Source organism: Diceros bicornis, chromosome 18 (genome assembly GCF_020826845.1).
Source record: "Diceros bicornis minor isolate mBicDic1 chromosome 18, mDicBic1.mat.cur, whole genome shotgun sequence".
NCBI lineage: Eukaryota > Metazoa > Chordata > Mammalia > Perissodactyla > Rhinocerotidae > Diceros > Diceros bicornis.
Genome location: NC_080757.1, coordinates 61,864,495 through 61,886,363, shown reverse-complemented (window position 1 = coordinate 61,886,363; position 21,869 = coordinate 61,864,495). Strand labels below are relative to the sequence as shown.

General features: G+C 50.4%; 1 protein-coding gene across 6 annotated transcripts in view; it reads right to left on the bottom strand.

Moving 5' to 3' along the window:
* Positions 1–21,869, bottom strand: part of NARF (nuclear prelamin A recognition factor) — a 25,846-nt gene extending 3,977 nt beyond the window's left edge. For 2 of the 6 annotated variants that reach the window (XR_009222771.1, XR_009222770.1), the window contains exons 1-9: positions 21,733–21,869; positions 20,537–20,621; positions 17,477–17,616; positions 12,281–12,413; positions 9,686–9,820; positions 4,415–4,533; positions 2,780–2,909; positions 1,507–1,570; positions 126–298 (exon numbers count right to left, since the gene is read on the bottom strand). Coding sequence is in view for 4 of the 6 variants with exons in the window: in XM_058561964.1 (XP_058417947.1) it covers positions 161–298; positions 1,507–1,570; positions 2,780–2,909; positions 4,415–4,533; positions 9,686–9,820; positions 12,281–12,413; positions 17,477–17,616; positions 20,537–20,621; positions 21,733–21,759 (971 nt within the window). In the remaining 2 variants the exon portion in view is untranslated. The remainder of the gene's footprint in view (positions 1–125; positions 299–1,506; positions 1,571–2,779; positions 2,910–4,414; positions 4,534–9,685; positions 9,821–12,280; positions 12,414–17,476; positions 17,617–20,536; positions 20,622–21,732) is intronic. The other 4 variants (XM_058561964.1, XM_058561968.1, XM_058561966.1 and 1 more) reach the window with 3 other exon arrangements.

The following is a 21,869-nucleotide window of genomic DNA, read 5'->3' as shown; positions in this document are numbered from 1 at the left end:
CGGCCTCCCCCCAACACACACATGCACACAAAGACGCACCTCCACACACGCGTGTGTGCGCGCGCTCACACACATACACAGACATGGCTAGCTTGGGGCCATCTGCTCTGACAGGCAGCACTGACCACACAAGCAGACAGGGCTGCCCCGTCCTGCGCACCTTAGGGTGCGGTAGGTGACCTCCCCCACGTCCTCGTTGAACAGCTCCTTGGCCGCGTGTCTGAAGATGTGCACCAGGTACCCATCCGAGCTGGCTCCATCATGGCGCCTCATCTCCTCCTCCTTCCAGTCTCCAAACCTCACCAGGCAGAGAAAAATGACAGCAAGAGTCAAATCGGACTTTCAAAGTTTTATGATCCAAGGTTGCCACATGAACAATGAAATCCTTTACAAATATTTGAACTTTGGGCAAAAACCTCATTTTTGAGTTTTACTGATCAACATGAAATATCCTTTATGGCCTAGTCTGAGACGGCAGGTGGAGTTATACTCAGCACTGCTCACAAGTCACTCCTTTCTCCCACTGCACATGCACCAGGCGTGTCCCTCAGAACCTCATGACTCGGGACAAGACTGGGAATCTGAGGGCCACTCAGGAGCCTGCTGGTCTGCGCCACAGCCAGGACAAGGATGCTTGGTCAGCCAGGGCTCCAGCAGAGGCTCCAGCCACGGGCACTCGAGCTGCTTCATTCTGTAAACCTCAGCTGGCCTTCTACAAAAGGGCCACACACACAGTCCCGAGGTCACTCCTGGGAACACTCACTAGTGGCCCATGTACACTGTGCAGTGCCCAGGGCACTGGATGCAGCAGGAGCACTGGTCATCGGTGAGGGTCACCACCCAAGGCAGAAACCTTGCCTGCAGCTCTTGGTGCAAAGGGACCCAAGGAAGCCACTGTTTCCCTGGAGGTGACCCGCCCTTGGGCAGGTCCAAACTCGGAATGTTGGGAACAGATGAAATTCCGAGTGGGAGGATGCTGGTGCATAAATGGGTGGCCCCTACATCAGACCTTGGAAACTCGACTCCTTGCAGCCCTGGTGAATGGTGTCGGGAAGGGGCTGGCCCGGTGGCGCAAGCAGTTAAGTGCTTGCGCTCTGCTGCGGCAGCCCGGGGTTCCCCAGTTCAGATCCCAGGCACGCACCGATGCGCTGCTTGGCAAGCCATGCTGTGGCGGTGTCCCACGTAAAGTGGAGGAACATGGGCATGGATGTTAGCCCAGGGCCAGTCTTCCTCAGCAAAAAAAGAGGAGGATTGGCAGATGTTAGCACAGGGCTGATCTCACCAAAAAAAAAAAAAAAAAAAAACAGTCAGGAAGATGGCTGAGGGTTGGGATGGGGCTATGGTGACATAGGAAGTGGCACCCCAGATGAGAGGCTGCCCCATGCTCACATCTCAGTGCAGCTTGTGGCCTCATCGCAAAGTAGAGAGGCCCTGGGATGTATGCCTGGCACAGCTCACACAGGCAGCCTCACCCGCAAGATGCCCCTCCTTGCAAAAGCCACTTACAGTGTGTCCACGGCAGCTTCCTTCACTGAGATATCACTTTGCTCCATTATCTGGACAATTTCACCTACAGACAAATAGGAGGCGTAAGGTGCTATGAAGGATACACACAGTTCACGCCAGTGGGACATAACGCTTCCTTGAGAAAGGTTTCTGAACATGATTTTCTTCCCCAAAGGAAATTCTAAGTGACGTGACCTTGGAAGTTCTCCCTCTCACAGAAAGCAGCAGCCCATCACAAGTGCGAAGTAACGTTAATAAAATGAAAAATGCTAACAAAATATAAAGAGTCTAACTCCTCTTTCCTCCCTTGAAATGAGAGATTTTTGCAATCTCTCCATGTTCCTGTTTCCCAATCAGAAAGCTGCTGTATATAATAACCTCAAGTGGATAGGATGACCAAAACCCACTGGCTGCATTTACAAGACGTTTGGTTATCTGCCTGAGATCGACTGACTGTCAGCACCTCTTCCATATCTCCCTTACACTGGGTTCCTGAGAAAACCTGAGAGGAAAGTGACTCAACCAACCCGTGGCATCAGATGTGCATGAGGTGACCGAACATCTGTGAAACAGAGTGAAAATTGATTTCTGCACTCAGAAAAACAAGACGAAACACAGTCCTTAGGAAAACACCCCGTCTGAGGTAAGCAGAGGGCTCTGGGTCCCGTTGCTTGGTGGCGGAGGGTCAGGTGGCTGGGGCCCTCTCTGCCCCCCACCCCTCCTGTCACACTGTCCCCCAGGACCCTGCGCCTGTGCCGTGGAGGCCTTTCCACGGGCGTCCACGCACTGGAGCTGCAGGTCAGGGGACCCACGGAGGGAATCGCTGCCCTCAGGGCTGCCCAGAGCCAGCCGCTCTGCATCAACTGCATTGGGCCTGAACGCTGTGGGACCTTGTTTTCAGAGCCCATTTAAAGCGCATCCCTGGGTCTCAACAAAGACTTAAGCTGCCCCTCAACTGACTGCAACGCCCTTCTTAACGGCCCTCAGGACTCCAGGAATCAGTTCACACGCCAACAAGAGAAGACCTGCCGCAGGCTCTCCACACAAGCCCAGACAGGGCTACTGTGGAGGTTGCCGGCAATGTCACCAGAGTAAATGTTTCCTACTTTGCTCTGCTTAAGGAGCCTCACAGTCTGGCTGGTCAGAGGAGACCCTCCACATGGTGTGTGACTTTTCCCACGCTGCCCTCTGCTTCACCTCCCGAGGTCCTGCTGGTGACCTCAGAGTGCGACCAGTCAGAGGCCTCCGGTGCCCAGCCCTGCCCACCTCTCACCTGAGGTCAACACGCAGTCGGCACCCCGGGAACTCTGCAAAGCTGAAGGAAAATCTTCTCGAAGGGCCTCTAATTTCTTGTCATAGCAAGGGGCCACAATAACATGGAAAATCTGGTCTGGGGACAGGTTCTGTGAGAAAGAGCAAACTCGTGTTCCGGGCCAGGGAGAAGAGAAGGGCAGCTTAATGTTAGTGCTCAGAACATGCCTGGTGGGAAAGCACGCCCCTGCCCTCTGCCCCAGTGCTTTCTGGGGTGCCAAGGCTGCTCCAGGTCCCACAGACCGAGCTCCTACTCTGAACCTGGCCCCACAACTCCACCGAGAAGCAGCATCAGGTCCACCCACAGCACCAGTTCACTCCAGACCGAGTGAGATGTGGAGATGGCTTCACCCAAAGAATCTGTAGGACCCAGCAGCCTTGAGCCTCACGTGAACAAGCACAGAAAGCTGAGCCTGTTTCCCACTGAACCTATGTGTAAGGTGATCAGACACGTTGAGAATAAGCCACTACTGCACTGTTACTGAAGGCCTGGCCAGTTCACCCACAGACTTTCCAGAAGCCTCCCAAGCGACACCTTCCTGCGCTGCTCCTCTCTGTGCCCACAGCTAAGCTGCAATCAGTGGCACTGCCGGCAGCTGGCAGTTGCCAAGTGACCCTGTGGCAAGGTCTGGGTGGAACGGCCTCACTTGGGACACCCACTCCTTGTTACTGCTTGCCTGGAAGCATGCCCGGCCGTCCCTGAGCAAGGCTGCGGGGATGACCTAAAGCATTTAGTTCTGAGAAACTCCTGGATCCTCCAAACAGTGGGGGTGGGGTAAGAGCAAAGTACAAAGCCCCGTAGTTCACTTTTCTGTCCCCCAGAAACACACACTGACATCACATTTATAATTTGCCAACTGTGGTGATTTTACGATTAAACCAGGTAAAAAGGAATCATTCCCTATTGCTAAATTAACAAGGTTGCCAAAAGCGCATGTGGCTTTTTTAAGCTGGCTTCAGGTGTTTGGAAGATTCCTGCTTTCACTGTCCTCTCGTGTTCCCACAGTGCCTGGCCTTAGAGGGACTTATAATAAGGTTGCAAAGGAGTACGAGGAGCTGCGTGACTGGACAGCAGACCCCAGGATGGGGGCCACGGCGTGCGCAGCGCTGCGGCATCAGAGAGCTCCGGGAGAACCCAGGCTTGGCCACAGCCAGAGCTCCCGGAGGTGGCTGCAGATCACACTGGGGGTCTGAGTGGGGGCCTGGAGAAGGGCAGGGACAACAGAGCGACCAGCTGAAGACAGGGTGCTACACAAAGGGGGGACCCTGGGGGAGCCGAGGGCCGTGGAGAGGAGAACTTGCGGGGCCTTCAGGAGCTGGGTGAGCAGTTTTCCTGTCTTGAGGACGGAAGCAGCCAGTGGAGCTGCACTCTGGGGGAGAGAGTGCAGGTGGGGCTGCACGGGACTTCCTCAGTGCCAGCCTCTCCAGAGGTGAGGCCCAGGGGCCCCCTCAGCAGGGTGGGTGGTGCTTCCACTTGGCCTGGGGCTGAGACCACCCTGGACATGCTGGGTGGGAACCTCCCCCGGCCCTCCTTCCCCATCACCACCATCCCCACACGGAAGCCTGCGTGCTGCCCTCCAGGAAGACGTCAGCTTACCTGCCGTCTGGCGAAGTAATCCTTCACCAGAGAGCCCATGATCTGCTGGGGAGACTTGGCGGTGCAGAGGTGGGGAGTGACGGGATGCCCCAGCACCCGCTCCGCATACCGGACCCAGCCTGAAGAAAGAATAGGTCCCGTGTCAGCTCCTCATGGCTGCTTCTTCCCACTTCCCATAACATGCCAGGGATTCTGAGCTCTCGACACCCACCTGTCACCCCGGGGTAAAGCCAGGACACCTACCCTTCAGGTCTTGCCAGGAATGCCCGACAGACCCCTCCCCCAAGCAGCTGGGGCTGAGGGAATTCTAGGCACATATGCCGCAAGACTGGAGCCCCAGACCAGAGAGGACAGAGTGGGAGAAAGTGAGAGCTGGGGTAGCAGGTCCCCCAAAAGAGAGGAGTTTAGACGAGCAGCTACAAGGCTGCACGGTTCTAGCTCCCCACAGCAGCTGCAATGTTGTTCTTGCAGCCAGGACAAGGGGCCACAGCTCAGACAAGACCTGACAGCCACACAGCCCACCCAGTTTCACTTACCTAGTGGAAATTAATAGCATGACAACTGCCCACTTTTTAGGGCAATGAAATATGAGAAATGCATACTCCTCAATGATAAACTATCAACAGCACAATTTGCATTATGCCCACTACGGGCCCAGCATGGTTCCAAGAATTTCCCGAGTCACTGACTCCCACTGTGCCCTGTTGGGGGCACTGCTGCTGTTGTGGTCTCCAGGGGTGGACACAGGTCAAGAGAGGTCAGCAGACAACAGAGCCAGCAGCTTGACTAACAGGAATCACGGCTTGCTCTCTTGTCCCACTGGGCACAGCCTGGTGAGGAGAGCATCTGGTGACACCTGCTGACCCCACAGACAGCTGTGCACACCACAGCATCCCGATGGGGTGGTGCAGAAGCCTGGCGACAAGCTGCCTGCCAGACCCCTGGGGAAAGCCGCCTCCCTGTGTCCACTCCTGGCAGGGAGGAGCAGCAGGCACCAGTCAGACAGACAATCCCGTCTGAACAAACTCTCAAACCACAGCTGTCAACTGCATGCAGGCCTGAGTGTGCTCGGGAAACGTCCATGGTGACCCACAGAAGCCCTAGGAGAAGTGCTGCTAGAAGAGTGCTCCCCTTGTTCTCAGCCTCTGCACGTGTGCATGCGATGGTTTATGTTAAAAGAAAAACCACCAAAAACAATGGAGCATTTGGGGGTCCACGGGCAACTTGTAAGGCCCCACCCACCCTGGTCTCAGCACCAGTGCCAGCTCCTCCAGATGCTCTCTCAGGCAGACTGTGTCTTTGTGCTGTGGGAGAGCTTGCTGCGTGCTGTGAAGGCTTTGAGGCCATGGGAACTGCACAAGATTGGTAAAACGCAGGAGGCAGGAGACAGGGCCCATGGAGGACCTCCTGGCCAGGGTGGAAGAGGGCAGAGCAGGGACAAGGAGGAGGAACTGGGATCCCAGGGCCCACGGCTCCCCAGCAACTGAAGCCAGACAGACTAGCACCTTCCCAAGGACACCTTTGATCAGGAACTCGTGGCTGAGCACTGGATGGGGGCAAAGATGCTGGCCTGTGGCCTCGTCAGCCCTGCTGGCTCCCACATCCAAATCTGTGGGTGCTGGCACTTCCCATGTGGCCACCCACCTCTTCTCAGTGACCATCTCTGGTGGAAGGGCACTCTCCAGGAAGGTCGCTCTCCAGACACGGTATTGGGGTTGAAAAGATTACTTTCTATAATTATACTCAGAGTGCTGGGGGGGGTGGGGGCAGGAGAAAACTGCAAGATTCTCAAAGCCCCTCAAGGCCTGCGAGCTATGTCCAGAAGTGGAGCATCTTAAAGGTCCCCTTCCAGGCCAGCCCCAGTGGCCTAGGGGTTAAAGTTCAGCATGCTCCACTTTGGTGGCCCAGGTTCGGTTCCTAGGTGCAGAACCACACCGTCTGTCAGTGACCATGCTATGGCGGTGGCACACACACACACACACACACACACACACACACACACACACAAAGAGGAAGATTGGCAACAGATGTTAGCTCAGGGTGAATCTTCTTTAGCAACGAAAAAAAAAAGTCCCTTTCCTCTGCTGGACCTGGGCAACGGTGCACCCAGCAGGGTGGCATTCCATGGGTTTGTGGGTAGCAAGGGCCACCTAGACATCTCAGTCGTGGCCTGGACACACCACTCTCCAATCAGTCCAAGGGAGCAGCACCAGGTGGTGGTGGGCCCTGCACCCCAGGATGTAGGGATCCAGGTGAGGAAGCTGTGCCAGTGAGCCAGCACAGGACAGCCCACAGCCCCAATTCCACATGCCAAGTCAAATCATCTGACCTGGGTGTTGCTTTACTCTCCTTAAGTTTGCATAAGGAAGCAAATATGACAATGCCAAATTATAGAAAATATGTAGTTTTGAACCAGATCTCACCTCATCTTCTTGAATTTGAGAAGTAGTATAAACCTGAACAACAGTTACAGTTTTGACATGCTTAGGTATAAAGAACTCCAGGAGGAAAATGCATCATTACCTAAGAAAAACATTCTAGAAGCTCCAAACCTACAAGTACAGTATTGCTCCCTTCTCCACAGTTTCACTTTCTGAGGTTTCAGTTACCTGTGGTCAACCTTGGGCTGAAAATATTAACTGGAAAGTTTCAGAAATAAACAATCCATAAGTTTTAGTTGCACACTGTTCCGAGTAGCGTGATGAAATCTTGCACCATTCCACTCGGGACGTCAATCATCCCTTTGTCCAGCAGATCCACACCATATACACTACCTGTCCATTAGTCACTTAGTAGCCATCTCAGTTAACAGATCAACTGTCCTGGCGTCACAGTGCTTGTGTTCAAGTCACCCTTATTTTACTTCATAATGGCCCCAAAGCACAAGAGTTGTGATGCTGGCAATTCAGATATGCCAAAGCGAAGCCGTAAAGTGCTTCCTTTAAGTGAAAAGGTGAAAGTTCTTGACTTAAGGAAAGAAAAAAAAATTGTATGCTGAGGTTGCCAAGATCTACAGTAACTTTTATTCCAGTATGTTGCTGTAATAGTTCTATTTTATTATTAGTTATTGTTGTTAATCTCTTACTGTGTCTAATTTATAAACTAAACTTTATCATAGGTATGGATGTACAGGAAAGAAACACAGCACATATAGGGTTCGGTACTATCTGCAGTTTCAGGCATCCTCGGGGTCTTGGAACGTATCCCCCGCAGATAAGGGGGGACTACCGTAAACAGCCCTGAACAACTCAGAGAGACCACTGAATGCAGCAAATCTCAGGCCGGATGAGACAGGAGCAGCTGGTCTGCAGCAGGAGATGGGACCAAGTGAGGAGACAGGCTCTGTGGCGGACCTCCTGGGGTCTCCACCAGCACTGTGATCGCTCTGTAGGCGGAGGACTCACTGGTTTCCACAGGAATCAACCACCCACTTATTACCCACATCAGCAGTGTTAGTTCCTACCAGTTAGTGGAGGCTTCCATCCTAGGTTCCATCTCAACAGGGCCTCTCACGTAAGGAATCCGTCGATACCTGCTCGTTTAGTATCAGGAGAGCACAGGAATTCCTGTCCATTCTGCTGCCAGGAACGGGGGCAGAAAGTCTAGAAACCACTGCTCCAGGGACACGGGTCTAGTTTGGGTTATTTTATGCTGCCTCTTCCTTGGCTGCGCAGGACTGAGCCACAGTGACTGGCTGCATGTGGCATCGAGTGATGGGCCCCAGAGGAGAGCACTCAGACCTGGCGCTGGGACCCCAGAAGCAGGGCCACCACACGAACACCAGGTACACCTCCAAAGGTCACTTAGAGAACCAGGAGGTTCCCCGAGCCCGTGGCTGTGCACATGTACCCAATGGCACCTGCACAAACACCTACAATGAGATAAACCCTGAAGCAGACACCACAGCAAATCTGCATGTAGAGTCAAAAGGTTTTTTCTTAGACTTTGTATACAGAAACTGCCTTCCAAGACCAGGAGAGCTGGGAGCATCCATTTGTGAGTCATTTTTCTAGGAAAACAAACCATATGCTGGAAACAAGCCCCACCTGAAGCGAAGCACATCCGCCAGGCCGTGGGCTGGTGAATGACACAGCTCAGTTAATGAGTCAACCCATGTGGCCTCCTGGACAGATGGCGAATTTCCTCTTCATGGTTTTATAAGTGGGTGGTAAGTATCTCTAAATTCTAAGCAATAATAATGTCAACATTCTATTTTATTAAAGCATAATCCTAATGATTGATGGGTGACGTATAAAATGCTAGAAAAATATGGAACCATGGTGGGGAAACGGGGATAAACCGAGAATAGAAACATGAACAAAAACCTAAAACCTACATAGCCCACAACTATCTTGGACAGTGTAGCTTTCCTATGCTCTCACAGATCTGATATGTTTAGAAGTTCTTCACTAAATGTCATTTACCAGTACAGTACTTCCTTCCTTGTTCCTTTATGCATCATCTTTAAACATTTTCTCATTCCAAAACCTTCTTTTTCCAGAAGTAAAAAGCCTATGATAAATCTTCCCTATACTCGAGGCACCAGACACATTACACTAATTAAGACTGGTTTAGGGGCCGGCCCGGTGGCGCAAGCGGTTGGGTGTGCGCGCTCCGCTGCGGCGACCCGGGGTTCGCTGGTTCGGATCCCGGGCGCGCACTGATGCACTGCTTTGGCAGGCCACGCTGTGGCGGCGTCCCATATAAAGTGGAGGAGGATGGGCACGGATGTTAGCCCAGGGCCGTCTTCCTCGGCAAAAAAAGAGGAGGATTGGCGGATGTTAGCACAGGGCTGATCCCCTCACAAAAAAAAAAAAAAAAAGACTGGTTTAAAAAGTGCTCCTGGATAGAATCTGAGTATCATGTAAAGAAATTTTTTAATTCTGCAATTTTTACTTAAGCTGGCAAAAGATACAAGAGTATTGCCACATTATTATCTGTAATTATTTGGATATCTGAAATATGTCATACTTTTAAGAGAAAACAGATTTACTTTTCTTAACACATAATGATTGTCTCAGAAACTTTAGAAATATGGACAAATGAAAATAAGAAATTAACACTTAGCTGTCAGATCTCCTCCATCATACCAACCAGAATTAATGAATATGTTGGTCGACATAAAACTGTGTATCAGGCCCAAACTCCTCCCTCCTGGTCTATGAGGCCCACTGACCTCCGACCTCGTCCACTGCCCAGCCTGCCCCCAAACGTAGACCCTGGGAAAGGTCGCCCCAGGCTAAGGAGGCAGTGCTGGCCCTGGGCGCTCACCTGGACAGGCAGAGGTCAGCATGGGTAAGGCCGGCTCTCCCCTGCTGTGCTGGTGGTAGCGACGCACAAACTCTTTCTGACTCTCCAGAATGCTGAAGTCTGCAGCGATTGTTGTAACAAAGACGTAGTGCACCCCTGCAGGAGAGAGGGGTGCGTTCAGCCTCACGTCACGTAGTACGGGCTCTCCTCTCAGAGTCTGGAGACTCTAGGAGACACACGTGAAGAGCAGATGTGGCAGGTACCCTCCTGAGCTAGTTCCATCACCCCGGTACTTCTCTACCACAGACTGCACCTAAGTACAGGACTGTGCACTTTACCTTTTTTTTTTTTTAAACAATAGTATCATTTTTCACAAAATATGTTGTTCTTTCTTCCTCTTTTTCTCTCTATATCTATATTTATATAACTTACAGTACTCCATATATAAATTAATAGAATATTTTAAGTTATCAGTAGCATTCTCTTCCAATTCACTGCCTAAATTAAATTTCAGCCTGTGACAGTCCTTGATATCTTTAAAAAAATAAATAAAATGAGTAAATTATCTGAGCATGCCATTATGATAGTCTTAATTTTTATGTTGATTTTTAACTATCTTTTTTTAAATAAATTTTTTTTTAAAGATTTTATTTATTTATTCCCCCCCCCCCAAAGCCCCAGTAGATAGTTGTATGTTATAGCTGCACATCCTTCTAGTTGATGTATGTGGGACGCGGCCTCAGCATGGCTGGAGAAGCGGTGCGTCGGTGCACGTGCACGCCCGGGATCCGAACCCGGGCCGCCAGCAGTGGAGCGCACGCACTTAACCGCTAAGCCACGGGGCCGGCCCTAAATAAATTTTTTTAATATCGGTAAATAAGCTGAAAAGAAAGAATGTACTTTCAATAATCATAATAAAATAAATTAAGCAAATAACTTTAATATCTGCAGCCAGTCTAAATCTTAAAAGCCCAGCCAGTTATTCTTGAAAAGAAATATTATAAATGTTATAAGTATCATCTTAAAGTATTACCTTAAGAAATCAGTTTCACTGTGGATATATTTTCTTTATTAATATTAATGTATAATTCCCAACTATTTATTTTTTAAAAATCTTCCCCTAAAACAGGGCCTTTCACTATGAGAAGATATAGCACCTAATAACTTTGGCTAAACTAGCCCAACCTAAGGCTTTTTAAGACTAAAAGCATGAAGGAATAATTTTATGAGTCCAGGCTTGTAGCTGTGGCTTAGTTTGGCTGTAGCACGTCATGCGCTGAGAAACTGCCCCGTACCACAAGTGCCAAGGAGCAGCAAGGCTGGCAGGCTGGTACTGACCATGTTTACTCTAAGTGTCATCTTATGAGTAATCCCCAATGTACTGATGTCTTTAAAAAGCCATTGTGGAAAACTAAAAACTCTTATTTGGGAAATAGCTCAAGTTCTTCTCTTGTTGATGGCCATGCATGCAGATGCCCAGGCTATGAGAACTCCACTGGGGGTGAGGGGTAGTTCTTGTCTGACAACAGACGATACAGAAGCTTTCTGGGCCACCCGGTGGCGCTAGCGGTTAAGAGCGTGCGCTCTGCTGGGGCGGTCCGGGGTTCGCAGGTTCGGATCCTGGGCACTGACGCATAGCTTGTCAAGCCATGCTGTGGCGGTGTCCCATATAAAGTGGAGGAAGATGGGCATGGATGTTAGCTCAGGGCCAGTCTTCCTCAGCAAAAAAAGAGGAGGACTGACATCAGATGTTAGCTCACGGCTGATCATCCTCACAAAAAAAAAAAAAGAAGCTTTCTTATTGCTATTTGAGGCAGCATCATTTCAGTGTTCATTTGCTTTTGAGTCCTTTGATTGTGTTCTGAAATGACTACCTTTCATTCTTCACACCAAAGACACAGCCCATTCCTTTCCTGCTCTGCTCTTCAGAGAGCTTCTGAGACAACCAGATGCCAATCATTTCACACATGATTCTCCATCAAATAAACACCCTCCAAGGGCCCCATGAGCCAGGCTGACATGACACTGCTCAGCAAGTACAGAGGCCTCCCAGGTGTCCCCCACCACCCTGTCAGCAGGTGGTCACTTGCCACTCCTGAAGGGGCCAGCCCGGCTGTAACAAAATACCTGTCTGCATGGCAAGGGGGTAAATGACACCCGTCTCCACGGGTCAGAGGCAGGGTCCTCTTACGTTCCAGGAGACTCTCATGGAAGTTCTTATTTACCCTGTGCCCCTCAAAATAGAATTCTAGAGATAAAGGGCGGTTATAAACTCTTTTCTTTTGTGAGGAAGATCAGCCCTGAGCATGTTAACACCCATGCTAATCCTCCTCTTTTTGCTGAGGAAGACCGGCTCTGAGCTAACATCTATTGCCAATCCTCCTCCTTTTTTTCCCCAAAGCCCCAGTAGATAGTTGTATGTCATAGTTGCACGGCCTTCTAGTTGCTGTATGTGGGACGTGGCCTCAGCATGACCGGAGAAGCGGTGCGTCGGTGCGCGCCCGGGGTCCGAACCCGGGCCACCGGTAGCGGAGCGCACACACCTAACTGCTAAGCCGCGGTGCCGGCCCTATAAACTCAAGTTATAAATTCACAATAACATCAAAGGCACCTCACCAAGACTTTTGAGGAAGCCACAGAGTCTTCGGGACGCATCAGTCACACTGAGGCTGAATTTAGCAGCAAAATAAGGCAGAGACTGAGGACACACCGACACTGCCAACACCTTGTGCTCTGAGGTATCACATTTCTAGGAGAAACAGAGAAGAATGTCAGACCTAGTGACTACACAAGGAATGAAAGTAAGACAGTGAAAAATCCAGAACCAAGAGAAGGTAACAAATGCTCTTCAAAAAGACTTAGACAAACACCAGCAAGCAGAATTAAGAAAAAAAATTAGGATTAAAAAGTGGGACATCCCACGAGAGTTTCTCAATTTTATTTTTTTTAAATTAATTAATTTATTTTTATTATTATTATTATTTTTTCCCCCCCAAAGCCCCAGTAGATAGCCGTATGTCATACCTGCACATCCTTCTAGTCGCTGTATGCGGGACGCGGCCCCAGCATGGCTGGACAAGCGGTGTGTGGGTGCAGGCCCGGGATCCGAACCCGGGCCGCCAGCAGTGGAGCGTGCGCACCCAACCGCTAAGCCACGGGGCCAGCCTGAGAGTTTCTCAATTTTAAAAACACTATTATATCGATAAGTGAATAACTTTAAAGGAAAAACATAAATTACAATATTGGCCCATAAATAACCAAAATGATCCAAAAACAATAAAAAAATACACAAACATATTTCAATTAAAAAACACACACACACCCTGAAATGGCATCCAGAGATCTGTCCCCTCAGAGGTCTCAAGCCCAGGACAGCTAGTGCCAAATTTTAGCAAATTTTTAAGGAGCGGATAATTCTCACCTTCTATAAACTGTTCTAAAAAATACCATACAAACGAGCATGAAACCACAAGTCTATCGACAACCTGAAACCAAAACTAGACACTGGCAGCTCAAGAAATCACTATAAAAATAGAAACAAATTGAGTTCAGAAGCGTGGACTCATCACGGACACACGGGATATAACCCAGGAAAGCAACATGAGCAAGGATGTCCTGTGCTAGAAAGTCACAGTCACAGTGTGTGTGACTGCTAACCTGGAGATTAGAGAAGACACAGGATTCTCCTGCAGTGGCCCTTCAGGTCAGATCAGGACAAGTGGAAACCTGAACAGCAGGATTCAGGATTCAGCGGCGACCTCCCACCGAGGTCTACCTGAGGTCTGGTCCAGTCACCGTGACCCCATGTGACACAGCCGGGGGTGGTGGTGCAGGCCTAGGCTCACGTGGGAAAGTGAGGCCGCCTGTCCCCTCTGGATGGGATCCTGCCTTCAAATGACACCTGCGAAGCCCCAGCCGACAATGCCATCAGGGTGCCAACCCGGAGCAAGCCCTCACAAATTCCTATGATGCTCACACCAGCCGGACACAGTTTCTGCAATTTGTGGCTGACAGCATCCTAAGGTAAAGCTGGAAGCAGGAATTGGGGTGTGAGTCCCAAATGCTGATGGAGTAGGTAGGGCAGAAGGTGGTCTGCCCCCAACTTCAGGAGCCAGACTCAGCACATCCTGTCCCTCTGCCTGATGCCCTGCCTGAGGTATTTCCAGGGCTCACTCCTCACTTCATTCTCACTCAAATGTCACCTCCTCTGAGGGAGCCAGTTTGTGACCAGGAGATCAGCCTGAGCCCAGGGCCAAGGGCGGCAGGGCTGAGAAACAGAAACTGCTTTTTCCCTGAGTGGCTGCCTCAATCAACCCAGAACCTCTTACTCGTAAGCTTTTAGTTTCATGAAACAACCATTTCCTTATTGCTTATGCCAGTTTAAGTTGAGTGCCCAACATCTGCAGCTGAAATGCTGACTGATATGGGTATCTACCAGACGTTTCTGCAAATACCTATTTCATAATAAAATTTTATAAGCGTTTCCACTGAAGTCTGAAACAAGACATCAGTACCATTTATCACCACTGTTACTTGAGATTGATTTAAAAGGTCCTAGACAATATAATCAAAAAAAGAAATAAGAGGTATACAGGTTGGAAGAGATAAAATTTGTTACTTGCAGTCACTAAACCTAGAAAACCTAAGATAATCTAGGAAATGATTAGAATATTAAGTTTACAAAATAACCATGTGCAAAACAGACATGAAAATCAATAGCTTTCCAACACACTGACAATAATCAACATTATAGAATGTAGTAGAATAAAATGTAGTGTGTATATATATATATACTGTGTGTGTGTGAGGAGATCAGCCCTGTGCTAACATCTGCCAATCCTCCTCTTTTTTTGCTGAGGAAGGCTGGCCCTGGACTAACACCATGCCCATCTTCCTCCACTTTATATGGGATGCCGCCACAGCATGGCTTGCCAAGCAGTGTGTCGGTGCACGCCCAGAATCCGAACTGGCAAACCCCGGGCCGCCGCAGCAGAGCGCACGCACTTAACCGGCCACCGGGCTGGCCCCTAAAATATAGTATATTTAATAAAACAATAAAATCCCAATCACATCAAAAACAAATTACAGGTACAGAGAACTGAGGAATAACCCGACACAAAAATTTATAGGGAAAATTACAGACCTTCAGGTCACACACAATAATGGAGAGAGACACCACATTCAGGGATAAAAAGACTCTATATGGTAAAACATAATTTCCCCCCAAATTAACCTATAAAGTCAATGCAATTCCAGTCAAAATCCCAGAATTAATATAGAATAATGTAAGATCAGCAAAAAAAATTTTGAAAAAGCAGAACAAGAGAAAGATGGGCTGGACCAGATATTAGGACCCAATATAGAACCATTTCAATCAAAATAGTGTGGTACCAGCATAGGAGAGACAAAACACTAAGAGAAGATAAAAGAATCAAGAAATAGACTCACATCTCTGGGAATCTGGTTTATGACGGAGGTGGCAGTTCAGACCAAGGAAGGGTGGAAGACGCTGGGGTAACTGGCTTTTTCAAATGGAGAAAAACAGATTCTAACCTCACACCACACTAAAATAGAAACTGTAGAATGTTCAAAAACAAAACTTTAAAATCATTAAAATAAAACATAATAAACTGTATGTCCTACAGTAAGAAAGACTTTCTTTTTTTTTTTTTTTCAAATTTTATTTATTTATTTTTTTCCCCCAAAGCCCCAGTAGATAGCTGTATGTCATAGTTGCACATCCTTCTAGTTGCTGTATGTGGGACACGGCCTCAGCATGGCCAGAGAAGCGGTGCGTTGGTGCGCACCCGGAATCCGAACCCGGCCCCCAGCAGCGGAGCACACGCACTTAACCGCTGAGCCACGGGGCCGGCCCAGAAAGACTTTTAAAAATATAAATTAAAGGGGCCAGCCCGGTGGCGCAAGCGGTTAAGTGTGCACGTTCCGCTGCGGCGGCCCGGGGTTCGCCGGTTCGGATCCCGGGTGCGCACCGACGCACCGCTTGTTAGGCCATGCTGTGGCGGCGTCCCATATAAAGTGGAGGAAGATGGGCATGGATGTTAGCCCAGGGCCAGTCTTCCTCAGCAAAAAAGAGGAGGATTGGCATTGGATGTTAGCTCAGGGCTGGTCCTCCTCACAAAAAAAAAAAATATATATATATATATAAATTAAAAACTAGTAAGGGAAAGACCGAATTCTACATAGTTTCATGAAATCAAACAACTCATGTGTGTCAGGCGACAGACACAAGCACTAGGAGACAAGTGAGAACCTGGGAGAAAATATCTGCAGGGCGTGTGACAAGATACTGGGGCTAGAGGCTGAAGACGCTGAGCAGGGCACCAGGAACCCAGGTCCTGGGTGGCCTCCCAGGGCCAACTTACCTCTGGACTTCTCTATGTGACAGAATAACCCTCCAAGTTGTTCAATGCCTATGGCCAGGGTTTTGTTACTAGCAGCTGAATGCAATTTTGAACTAATATAGACTATAAACAGGCAGCATAAAATATAAACTGTCAATAAACATGTCAAAGATCTTCAGCCTCACTAATAATCAAGAAAACGCAAATGAGATATTTTCTACCCATCAGACTGGAAAACCTTCAAGAATTTGATATCAAGTGTGGTCAGGATAGCTGGACACGGGTATTCTCATCTATCACTTGTGGGAGAATAAAGGGATACAGCTGCTTTTAAGAGCATTCTGGCATAAACCACTGACACTACAGAATTAGAAGTCAGTGGTCGTACCAGGGGAAAGTAAGCTCTGTCATAATTGAGCTGAGTTTGTTCAATCTAATAAAACACAGCTAAAGACATTTCATTCCAGAAGGACGAGGGCGAGCAGGTGGGGATGGACGTGCACAGTGACCGTGGTCGACAGGTGAGGGTCTCCTGATTCAGCTTCCATCCTGCTCCTTGCTCATGGACCGCCCAGGTACCTGCACACCAGGAAGGGCACACCCAGACACAATGCTGACAACAGAAAGACATATATTTCCATCTCAAACTGTGACCTAAAAATGCTGGATGATGTATCCAAGAACATGCCATGGGGGTGGGTGGCAAACACTGAGAAGACCGATGGGCTCTGTCCTTTGTGTCGCAGCAGAAACCGGAAACAGAAAACCAGTGTTTACAGAAACACAATAAGCCAGTGTTTCTCAGGAATTCTGCCTCGTCCTGGCACACCATGTAGTACCTAGATCTCAATGAGGAATTCATGCAGCACCTGCACTGCTGTGGGGGTCAGAGCTCTGATGCCCTGTGCAGAACAGGGAACGGGATGTTGGCTGAGAAGCATCGTGAGAGCGAGGGCAAACCAAGATGTGCTTTTCAGCCTCATCTGCCTTGTCTTTCCTTTCTTTCCCTTCAGGAAAGCCATTGCTGGAAGCCCGCAACACCAGGTAGTTCTGTGGAGGAGGTCTTCAGGGACAATCCGAAGGTGCCTAGCCTTGCCCCCGCCTCTGAGAATGCCCCAAAGGCAGAATTGTGTCAGCTCAGCCCCAGTACCATCCGGTGACCTTGGGCAGCTATGCTAGCTGACCTTGCATGGCAGAGGCTTCCCCAAGCTGGAGGAGCCTGGTCAGTGGTGCTGGCCACAGCCATGGCCCGAGTCAGTGAGGGAGCGTGACTCTGGACAGGGCTTTGGTTCCGATGGGGAGAAGCTCTAGAGAGGGTTGATTCCGGCAGAGGACAGAGTGCCAGGACCAAGACATAAACCTGCTGTCCCAGCAGAGGCTGCTGTGCCTCTCAACAACCTCCACCTGCCTACCCCGGCCCAGGCGCCAGCAAGCACCCCAGCCACCATACCTTATTAAGGTTCAGAACGCGGAAGAAGTCTTTGGCGTTCTGCTGGGAAACCTGGACTCCTTCCTCTGCAGTCACACAGCTGTCACACGCCAAGCAGTCACTCAGAAATATCCTGGCATCAGCCAACTTATGGAATTCTCCTTTCTACAAAAGAAAGATGATTTGGCCTGATTCTTGGAAAAAAACTCTTTAACACACACTTCTTTAAGGAGAATAACAGCATAAACACTATATAGAAAACTGACATCAATCACCCTCGACGACACCAGGGCCAGGCCTGGTGCTCTAGGTGCTGGAGGAACAGGGCACGGGTCTCAGTCCATGGTATCAGGGCGTCACACAGATGACAATGCAGGGTGGGAGCAGGCCAGCACTGTCACGTGGTAGGAGGAGAACTAGATTCTTGTGTCCTGGGAGCTGGCTCAGCCCTTCTCCTCCTCCCTACATCCCCTCCTCTGTCGCCTTTGGGGGCTCCTTCTCTTAGCCTACTCTGCACTCCCCGGGTGAGCTCCCTCAGCCCCACAGCTCCCCATGGAAGCCTGTGGTCTTCTCCTCCCCCTGAGGCTCAAAACTGGCATAGCTCACTGCTGGCTCTGGCACTCCATGTGCAACAGGGTCCTCACACCACTCAACACTGAGCTGTGGACGCCCAAGCCTGTGCCTCAGTAAAAGCAACTCCGCTCACCTGGATACTCAGACCACAGCCACCCTGGTATGCGTCCTCTCCCGACTGGCACCCGTGCCTTGCTCGCCCGCTGCAGCCCCCTCCCCTCAGTGGCAGAGGTCTGCTAGAACACAAGCCACACCTCCTCTGCTCAGAGGTCCTCGACAGCCTGTGGCCCTTGGCCCTGTCACTCTCCCTGGCTCTCACTTCCAGCCACACTGGCCCTTGCTGCTCTGGGTCTCCTCTCGCAGGAAATGCCCAGGCTCACCCCTCGGCCCTCGCAGACACTGGAACAGCACCAGGCACCACCTGGCACTTATGTGTTGTCTCTCCTCGGTGAGAATGCCAGCTCTGAGGGTGGGAACCTTGTCTTGTTTCCTGGCATCTCCAAGAGGCCCCACATACAGAAGGTGCTCAATAAATATTTGGTGGATGAATGTATAAACATTCTAAAGCCTACTGGAGCCATTTCAACAAACTGATGAAAGCTCCTGACAGCTGTGCATTTCTTTCAAACATGATTTGGTAAGAGGTGGCTCTGGGTGGGCCCTCCCATCCACAGGACCTCTAAACAGGAGCACATGCTGTCACCTCCCTCATCGCCACATGCCTGAGTGTCACTGTGCAGCGCTCGCCCTGGGACCTCGTGCCATTGTAGATCCACATTCAGGATGTCTGAACGGGGCCCAAGAGTTCGCACTTCTAACAAGTTCCCAGGTGGGGCCAGAGCTGCTGCTCCATGGGTCTGGAGCACGCGGCCTGGCAAATAGCTGGTGCCTAGCATACTGCTGACCTGCACTGAGAAGCCTGACTCCACTGCCCCTGCAGAGTGCCCACAACCACTCTGCACTGCTGCACCCAGCAGGGCTTCCTCTTGGCCTGCTGCCAGGCCTGCTCTGCATCACCCAGTCCTTTCTTCTGCAGGCTCTCACGGGCCAGGTCTGGTGCCTTCTCACCCCTCACATTCCTTCCTCTTTCTCCTGCCTCCTAAACACACTCGTTCTGCAGAAACCTGCCCATCACCCCTTCTCTCCAATCAGCCCCGCTTTCCAGAATGGTTGCCTGGCTGCCAGCACCCCCTACCCAGCACGTCTCCAATCCCTGCCTCCAGGGGAGCTCTCTCCCTCCCAAGCTCCAGACGGACATCCTGCAAAGTTCAGTGTCAACGGAGCTCAAACTGCACTCAGCTCCCCGCACTGCACGCTCTTTCCTGCTTCTGCCACTCTGGCTGGCCCCCTCACTCTCTGTTTCCCAAGTGATTTCCTTCCATTCTCCCCCTGCTCCAGCCAGCTTAAGCCAGCTGCCTCCGTTACCTGCCCTGAAGAACACATCTGATCTACCTCCTTGCGCAGACAGCCTCAGTGGCTCCCACCGCCTCTCCCCGTGCACCCTCAACTCTCACCACCCCTCAGGGCCCACTCCAGGAGCCTCTTCCCTGACCTGCTCATCCTAACAGGGTGTCCACCCACTGTGCTGGCAGGGCGTCCACCTAGGCAGTGTACACATGTTATCTCACCCTCACCACAGCCCTGGGAGAGAAGTAACCCAACTCCCTACGTCACTGATAAGAGACCTGGGGCTCCCAGGGTTAGGTGTCCGGCCAAGGTGCTGCAGCCAGAGGGCAGGCATGGGAGGCCCCAGTCACCCTGGGTGCTTGTCTTGTCCCCTGCTGCCTGCTTGCTAAGCCCTGCAGTTGCCAGGGCACAGAGCACTGCTGGTACACCGGGGACCCGGCCAACGCCTGGCAGGCTAAGCATCACATTAGGACTAAAATAAAAAGAAAACTTGCAACTTGCCAATTTTCCATTTGTAAAATCAGTACCAGTACCTCCTAAAGGAAGAAGGAACCTTAACCTCCCTCAACCAGAGCCTTCTCTCTGTAAAATGGGGACAAGAGGAAGGCTGACTTGAAATGCTTGTTCTGAGCATGAAATGAGATCACATGTAGAAAAGCACTTCCTCCAGCGCCCAGTTCAAGGTATGTACCCAATAAACAAAAACCATCACTACTGGCTAAGGAGGATTTATAAACTCAAGAACTGAGTCAGAAAACAAACCACTAGAAAAATAAACCTACAGAATCATGAGATTTGGATTATCTTATAAATTACCTACTTAAAACCCCATTTTACAGAACAGAACTTTTCATCAGCAACAAACTGTAGATTTTAATATTACAGCACTATTCCTAACACATGACTAGTCTTACCTTGAAGGTTATGTGCCTTTGACCGACTGACCTGCATGTGTCTGGCCCCTGGCACGGGCACTGCTTTAGCCCTTCATCTCTCACTTCTTTCTTAGAGCAACGATGTGCACGGTGACATGAGCCCCCAAAGAGGAGAAAAACAGCGGCAGCCATTTACTCCAGGCTGATACAGAACTGAAAAATCTACTTGCCTCTCTCTTCTCCTGGGCCGGCCTTCGTACATCGACTGATGCATTCTCTTGGCCATCAGTTTTCGTTTTTTTACTACATTCCTTGAAAAAAGCAAAGGAACATATAAAATAACTTTTAATCTGACTCAACCAAAAAAATTTACATACTGTCTAGTCAATTAACTGTGTCTAGGAATTTCTTCTACAGAAATATAAGCACCAGTATTTGTGGACACCCCCCTTCCCGCCGCCCTCCCATATCTGTACTGTTTGCAAGTGAAAACTAGAAGCAATGTGTCCTTCCATCAACAGGTAAATTACTGTCCTACTACCTGGACACATGTATACTCAAAACACAGTGAACCAGAACTATATCCAATGCTCTGAAAAGCTATCTCCTGTGCAATGTTAAGTAAAAGAGAAAGGGCCATGGAATACTTGATATGATCCAATTGTTGGAAAAACAAACAAAAGCCCGTATGCATGCACCGTATGATTATGACAGCCTAGAAGCAAGGGTGCAGGGCTATCAGTCACCCTGGTTACCCAAGTGGAGAAGAGGACCTGCGCGTTGCCTTCCCACGCTTCTGCATTGTTACTATAATAAGCATGTAAGTTTTTAGAAAATACAAAAACTCCTGGAAAACATTTTTCACCGTTGTATCAACCGTTCACATGGAGAATGGCGTTTGCTGTGACTGCCCTGAGTAGTAACAGAGATTGGTTAGCTTTTCTTAGCTTCAAAGCTATTTTGAAAGGACAGACACAAACACTGAGAACTAAAAAGACCCAGCCCGTACTCGAACACGGTTAACCCAAGGGTAACTGGAAGGCGACCTGGCCGCAGGAGAGCCACGCACCTGGGAGCAGCGGCTGGTGTTCGCGCCGGGGCTCGTCTCGAGTTTACCACCGGCCTGCGGCCCTCCTCGACCCATCAAAACCCCCACTGGCGCTGGTGGACACGAGACCGGGTCTTAGAATCCCGAGGTCTCAGGTCAGGGAGGGGGCGCCGAGGCAGAGGACCTCGAGCTGCCGACCCGGCCCAGGATGGTGGTGCGGCCCCAGCGCCCGCCCACGTTCCCGCCCGCGCGCCCTGGGGACCAGCACTGTGCAGCCCCCAGCCCGGGCCCCTAACCCCAGTCCCCGGTCAACTGGCAGCCCCTACCCCGGCAGGAACGACGGCCCGGCGCCGGCTCGGACACGTGGGGCTCACCTTCCGCGTGCAGTGCTCACACTTCATCTGGAGCGCGGCGGGCGGCCAACGGTACCAGCACTGAGCGAAACACCGGCAGACGCAGACGCAGTCACAGTCACCGCCGCCAGCCGCCTGCCGCCCTTTGTTGTCGTCCC